Source organism: Suricata suricatta, chromosome 9, assembly GCF_006229205.1.
Source record: "Suricata suricatta isolate VVHF042 chromosome 9, meerkat_22Aug2017_6uvM2_HiC, whole genome shotgun sequence".
Lineage (NCBI taxonomy): Eukaryota > Metazoa > Chordata > Mammalia > Carnivora > Herpestidae > Suricata > Suricata suricatta.
The window spans coordinates 10,675,521-10,682,937 of record NC_043708.1 but is presented as its reverse complement, the minus strand read 5'-3'; the positions used below and the strand labels follow the sequence as shown (position 1 = coordinate 10,682,937).

Here is a 7,417-nt window from a genome sequence, read left to right as displayed (position 1 = left end):
GGGAAAGTCAGAGAGACAGGGAGACACAGAATCCGAAGCAGGCTCCAGGCTCTGAGCTAGCTGTCAGCACAGAGCCCGATGCGGGTCTCAAACCCACGAACTGTGAGATCATAATCCGAGCGGAAGCTGGAAGCCGGATGCTTAACCGACTGAGCTTCGTCTTGAAGGATAAGGAGTTGGCCGAGGGCAGAAGGGCCTAGAACTCCTGCAATACCACCAGGAGACAGTCCCTGCGTCCCTTGCATTTCTGTGTCTGGTGAAGAGTCATTGACATCTTTTATTCTAGCGTCTTTTTAAGAGTATTTGAATAGCCATAAAGGACATAGTTTCTCCCTCCAGGGAAGAAGGCAGATTTCTTTTTTCTGACCGGAAAATGAAATATTATCTCTCACCTCGGGAGATCGTGTCTCCCTCCAGGGCAAAAGTTGGGCAGGTTTGCTAGCAGCCTTTTGGGGCCCAAACCCACAAACTGTGAGATCATGACCTGAGCCAAAGTCAGATGCTCAACCGACCAGGTGACCCAACCCAGACATTTCTTGACAAAGAAGGATAAGAAAGCGAAAAATCTCAGAAAAAAATGAAATTAAAGAATGCTGTATGCAAGTAGCCAGTCATTTCAAGGTGGCTTGAACGGGGAGCCTGAGGCCGGGAGAAGCGGGAGAGAAGCCGGGCCCTGAGGACTCCTGCCTGGCGGCCCAAGGAGGGGGGAAAGTCTCCACTCTCGGGGAGCAGCACTGGAGGGGGCCAGGCTGGAGGCACCGGGGTCTATGGAATTCGGTCACAGGAACCTAGGGCAGGGGTGAGGTATGGACCGGGTGGGGCGGGGGCGGGGGTGGGCAGGTTAAACCTGAGAAGCATTGAGGAGGTGGTAGCAGCACATGGTGGAGGGCGTGAGGGGGGAAGGGTCCTGGGTGGGCCTCGGGGTTTCCGCGTGGACACAGTGGAGGGATGTGTCATCAGCTGAGCTCAAGGGGCACATGGGTGAGGGGGGGACCCGATTGCCACAGCTTCAACAGAGCACAGTGGGTTGAAACCCATTAGACATGTTTACAGCCATGCATTCAAAATGTTATTTACAGGGGCGCCTGGGTGGTTCAGTCAGTTAAGCATCCGACTTCGGCTCAGGTCATGATTTCATGGTTTGTGAGTTTGAGCCCCACGTCGGGTCCTGTGCTGACAGCTAGCTCAGAGCCTGGAGCCTGCTTCAGATTCTGTGTCTCCTTCTCTCTCTCTCTGACCCTCCCCTGCTCACGCTGTCTCTCTCTCTCTCAAAAATAAATTTAAAAAATTTTAAATGATATTTACAATGATTACTCCGTCACCTTTTGAGGGGGAGATGGAACCAATTCAAACACATATAAAGCAGAGAAGGGAAGTGTCTCCTTATAAAAGTATTGCAGCTACTAAAGGGGAACAAAAGGATAGAATTTTACCAGTTTGCAATCCCTTGATGAGTTAATGAATACAGGGATCGAGTGTCAACTACTATCAGAAAGGAGTAGGGGCACCTGGGTGGCTCAGTCAGTTAAATGTTTCCACTCAGGTCATGATCTCACAGTTTGTGGGTTCGAGCCCTGCATCGGGCTCCATCCTGACAGTGTGGAGCCTGCTTGGGATTCTCTCTCCCTCTCTCTCTCTCTCTCTGCCCCTCCCCCACTTGCTCTCTGTGAATAAACTTAAAATAATTTAAAAAAAAAAAGCAAACCTCAGCCAGTGTGCCTCCTCCTGGGCACAGAGCACCCCCGGCTTCCATCCTCTGCCGAAAGGGCCTCGAGCCCTGGCCCTGGCTGCTGGTCTGTAAGAGACACGGGGGTGAGCAGGGGAATGTGCCCAGTGGCACCAGAGCATGCAGTCACCAAAACCCAGGCTAATCCACCGACCACTAGCTGGGGCTCCTCGGCAGAAACTGGAAAGAGATGGGGAGGAATCTGTAGGTTAAAGGATCTGAAAAGACATCTACCATTTTTGTTAAGAAGGCAGGAGCGAGCTGTGTCTGGGAATGCAAGTGCGTTAACGCCACAGAGAACACAGGGAGAGTGGTCATGGGCGGGGGTCAGTGCCATGACCGGGAAGGAGCAGGAGGGGCTCAGGACGGCTGGTGTGGTTTATGCGTCAGCGTGGAGTGAGCCACAACACCCGGATGTCTGGTCAGATGGGATTCTGAGTGTCCGTCTTCAAGGTGTTCCTTGGATGTAATGACGAACAGGGAAATTGGTGACTTTGAGCAAAGCAGATCATCCTCTTTAATGTGGGTGGGTCCCCCAATCAGTGGAAGGCCTGCATGGAGCAGTCTGACCTCCCAGGAGCGAGAAGGAATTCTACCCTCGGACAGCTTTTGTACTTGCTGCGCAGCTCCTCCCTGGGTCTCCGGTCTGCAAGCTTTGGACTCAACTGAGCCTCCACAGTGGTGTGAGTCAATTCTTTAAGATAATCTCTCCAAGTGTATATGTACGTACGTGCCGTTGGTTCTGTTTCTGCCAACAACCTCGACTAACACAGCTGGGGAAGTTCAATTTCTTGACTTTGGTGAAAGTTACAAGGATATTCGCCTTATCATCCACTGACCAGCGTATTTGTTTTGCATGGTTTCCTGTATGTTTTTATAATGAAAAGGTAAACAAAACAGTCTAATTTACATATAGTTATGTTAATAGAGAGGAAGGGGATTCTTGATGAATACCAAACTACTGTTTGGGATTTATGGGGAGGAAAAGAGAAGGCCATGTTCCGCTCTGGACATTTTTGTGTTGTGGGAGTCTTGTGCCAGAACATGTCTACGTTTTGGATATAATTACCAAAAAAAAAAAAAAAAAAAGGCTTATCTTAGTTGTGACACATGGAAAGTTCAACCTTATTAGAAATTTAACAGAAAATGACAGTATGAGGGACCTCATGAAATTGCCGTTTATTAGAGAAACAAAACACAGCTGTTCCTAACCCTTAGAACCATGAATGTGAGAGTTTCTGTGTTTATTAAGTAGATAAAGCACATTTTCTTTCTACAGAGGACAAATGGAGAGAAGCGGGATCACAATTCATGAAAATAGAGGAACAGAGCTTTCTACTACCTGTTATCTTTTTTTTAATTTTTTTAATGTTTTTATTTATTTTTGATACAGAGAGAGACAGAACATGAGAGGGGGAGGGGCAGAGAGAGAAGGAGACACAGAACCGGAAGCAGGCTCCAGGCTCTGAGCTAGCTGTCAGCACAGAGCCCGACGCGGGGCTCGAACCCACGAACGTGAGATCTGACCTGAGCCGAAGTCGGAGGCTTAACCAACTGAGCCACCCAGGCGCCCTTGCTACCTATTATCTTGAGGCCTTTCTAAAGTATTTCTTTTAAGGGGCGCCTGGGTGGCTCAGTTAGTTTGGCTCAAGTCATGATCTCACAGTCTGCGGGTTCAAGCCCTGCATCAGGCTCTGAGCTGACAGCCTAGAGCTGCTCTGGATTCTGTCTCCCTTTCTCTCCACCCCTCCCCTGCTTGTGCTCGCTCTCTCTCTCTCTCTCTCTCTCTCTCAAAAATAAACATTAAGAAAAAATTTTTTAATAAAAATAAAGTACTCCTTTTAAAAATTCTTCTTGGGGCGTCTGGGTGGCTCAGTCAGTAAAGTGTCCTACTTTAACTCAGGACATGATCTCACAGTTTGTGGGTTCGAGCCCCGTGTCGTGCTCTGTGCTGACAGCTCAGAGCCTGGAGCCAGTTTCAGATTCTGTGTCTCCCTCTTTCTCTGCCCTTCCCCCATTCATGCTCTCTCTCTGTCTCAAAACTAAAAAAAAAAAAATTCTCCTTGTCAGTGCTATTTCTCTGATCAGCTGGCCCTCAGGTTTGTGCCCCTTATGGACCATCAGTGATGACACACATAATATGCTTCTTGTACTCATTACCTAAAGGGCTCCCCCAAATCTGCAGGACAGTAAGAGTTCTTTATCCTGAAGTCCTTTGATTAGCTGGAGGACAGCCTCACTGAGAAACGGTAACTGCCGATAAACAGTGGACCCATTAGAAACCAAAGTTATCACCTGGAATTTGTCAGGGACATAACCCTACTGGCTAGTGTCCCAACTTCCGATCCAGATCTCCAGACTTTAATGGCCTCAATCAGGGGTGCCCAGGTGGCTTAGTCATTTAAGCATCTGACTTCAGTTCAGGTGATGATCTCATGGCTTGTGGGTTTGAGCCCCACGTCGGGCTCTGTGCTGACAGCTCAGAGCCTGGAGCTGTGTCGGATTCTGTGTGTGTGTGTGTGTGTGTCCCCGCCCCCCACCACTCATACTCTGTCTCTCAAAAATGAATAAATGTTAAAAAAATTTTTTTAAGGCATCAATCACCGCTAAATAAGACAGGTCTCGCTTCATAGAGACAAGTGGTCATGAGTGTTGGGGCTTAGTGTTTCTCGTTTGCGTTCTCTCCAGCGAGCTAGCTAAACAGCATCTGGCTCTGTGGCTTGTTTTTAAAAACAGCATCACTGAAATTACTGAGCAAACTGCATAATTCCATCGAACGTGTACACTTCCGTGGCTCTTCTGTGCGAGGATCCCCTCGATCCGTTAAAGAACATTTTCAGTCACCGCTAGAAAGAATCTGCGTGGTGACGTGCTACGGCGCCGTCCCCGCTTCCTGCGCTCCCCACGGCCTGGCGCCTTTCGCCCGCTTTCTGCTTCTACAGACTTGCTTATTCTGGACACTGGATACAAACGGAACCGTATAACTCGTGGTCTCTGGTGACTGATAACTGGCTCTAATGTCCCCACAGGTGTCAGAGCTTCGTGGATATGGTCAGTGTTACTGATATGTCTTTAGCGAACCGAGCATTGAGTACCTCCCCGTGGGGGGCACTGGGCCAAGAAGACAGTAAGTCGGGCAGTCTCTGTCCACCGGGAGCTGAGACACCCCTTCCCTGGCCGCACCCCTCCTCAGTAAAGGCAGACCTTGACAGGTGCTGTAAGAGGAAAATCAACACAGAAAGGGGAGAGGACTTTTGGTGGGGGATTGTGGGGGGGTGGGAGGGCAGGAGGAAGAGGAAGAAGGTTCAAGGGAGAAGCGGCCCTTCAGATACGCCTGAGAACCTACCACACACAGGGAGGCACAGGAGGCGGGGAAATCTGAGGACTGCACAGGGACGGGAAGGGCAGAGCCGTGGGAAGGGGTGAGGGGAGCTGAGCCCCAGAGCATAAACTAACCAAGTCAGGGGGCCTGAAATTAATACTCGGATTCCATTATAAATTTTTTATTGTTTTCAGATTTTCCCATTATTGATAAATAAGATACAAAAGCCATCAAAAATCATGATATTTCCTAAAAATTGTTTTCCATTTGGGGCACACATCCCTCTTGAGTAGAATCATCCTGAAGACTTCGGAGGTTGCGGCTTCGGACTCCGCAGAACAGAGAACTCTCACCGGCTGCAGAGGCCCCAGTGAACTTCCTGTTCCTTAAGGCCGATGAGCACAAAAACCTCCCTAAAAGCGATTATACCTTTCTCCGCACACAGCTTTCCCCGCGCCAGTCTGTGGTTTTTATCAGAGCATCACATGGGGCCTGCAGGAGGCCCGGGAAGTCAGCGCTCCCCAGGGGGGCCTGAGACCACCGGGGGCCGCCTCCCTCTTGCTCCTCCTCTTCTGCCTCGGATTAGCACACACTCTGAGGGGCAGTGTTCACACGTGGAAACCCATCAAGGCGGCAGTGCTTCAGTAGTAATGAAGGCATACCTTGTCCATGGACAGTTTTATTCTGCAAGAAACAGGAAGAAGTCGGTGAAGCATGTCTAGTCTGGAGAAAATTAACACAAACGTAATCCAACCCAGAACAGGCCGTCCTTTATGGTAGACCCGCCCCATAATTATCTCAGAGAGGACGACTCTATTTTGAATTCCTCTGCCGTGAGAGGGTGCGCTGGCAGGAGTAAAACTTGCAGAGAAGGTTTAGCAGGCTGCTCCCTTCTGCTTTCCGAACGAAGCTGACCCTGCAATGCCCCTCACCTGTCAATCGGATAAGGTTTTTCACAAAGGTTGACCAGCACGTACAGATGCCTCAAAGCGTACTCGTACTAGAGGAAAACACACCAGAAAAGACATGTCAGCACCATCACCACCTACAACCAGCTCCTAACCTGGGACGAGCCCACTTTTGTGGTTACGGGGGTAAAGCATCCCGGTCTGTGCTTCGTGAGCTTTTATGGGTCATGGATCCCCGCCTGCCCACTTTTCGGTGATGTGGAGAGATCCGTGGGCTGTCTCCCGTGAGAAATGCAGCCCTGCCTGAGGGCGGGCGAGCCTCCTAGAGCATGCTCGGTGCTGGGCCAGGCCTCCTGACCGACAGTCCACGAGGCCCTGCTCCCTTCTATGACCCAGGACCACCCCCCACCCTTGCCCACCTCGCCTTTGGTTCTGGGAGGGACACACTGATGAGAGACGGAGGGGGAGTGGATGCCAAACTGGACTACACGGAACAGGTAAGACTGAAATGATCTAGGGGATCTCGAGCTCTCCTGATGAAGAAGGAAAAGATTTACTATGGGTGATTCCAAGGTGCAAAAGAGGAACGTCACCAGGAGACAATGTGCTCATTAAATAAGGGGGACGTTTCAAATTACTTAATAGGTAAGAAAAATGCTTTCCTTACAAAGGTAAATAAACAAAAAAATAAAATCGAGAGCTTCCAAATAATGAGGAGCTATGTCCGCAGGGCCCAGGACCCCATCTGTGGAAGCACTCAAGCACGACCAGGGGTGCCCATCACAGTCCGACAGAGCTTTCCACAAGGACAGAAATGTTCCACAAAATTCTCCAGTTCGGGGGCGCCTGGGTGGCTCAGTCAGTTAAGCATCTGACTTCGGCTTGGGTCATGATCTCATGGTCCGTGAGTTCGAGCCCCACGTCGGGCTCTGTGATGACAGCTCGGAGTCTGGAGCCTGTGTCAGATTCTGTATCTCCCTCTCTCTCGGCTCTTCCCCAACTTACGCTCTGCCTCTCTTTCTCTCAAAAACATTTAAAAAACAAACAAGCAAACAAAACAAAGTTCTCCAGCTCGGTAGCCACTGGCCGCCTGCAGCTACTGAACACCTGAAATGTGACTACTGCTGCTGAGAAACTACGCTTTCTATCTTATTGCATTTGAATTAATTTAATTCATTTAAATTCAAATGTGAGGAGTAGCCATGTGAAGGTAGCAACTACCGTACCCAACAAGGAGCACAGCTCTGAGCCGAAGTCGGCCAAAGTTTTCTGTAAAGGGTTGGACTGGAACTATTTCAGGCTTGGGGACCGTACTGCAGTGTGAAGTTGGCCATAGGAACGAAGCCACACTTAGAACAGGGCTGTGTTCCAACAGAACTATTTATAAAGGCGGGCTGCGGGCAGGATCTGGCCAGTTTGCTGAGCCCCTTCCATAGGAGGACCTCAGCATCCCATAGCGCT

General features: G+C 49.8%; 1 protein-coding gene across 1 annotated transcript in view; it reads right to left on the bottom strand.

Moving 5' to 3' along the window:
* Positions 1–5,208: 5,208 nt before the first annotated feature.
* The window catches only part of LGMN (legumain), a 34,565-nt gene continuing 32,356 nt past the window's right edge, over positions 5,209–7,417 (bottom strand). The window contains exons 13-14 of the mRNA XM_029950662.1: positions 5,981–6,048; positions 5,209–5,732 (exon numbers count right to left, since the gene is read on the bottom strand). Of these exons, the coding sequence (XP_029806522.1) occupies positions 5,690–5,732; positions 5,981–6,048 (111 nt within the window). The 3' untranslated portion in view covers positions 5,209–5,689. The remainder of the gene's footprint in view (positions 5,733–5,980; positions 6,049–7,417) is intronic.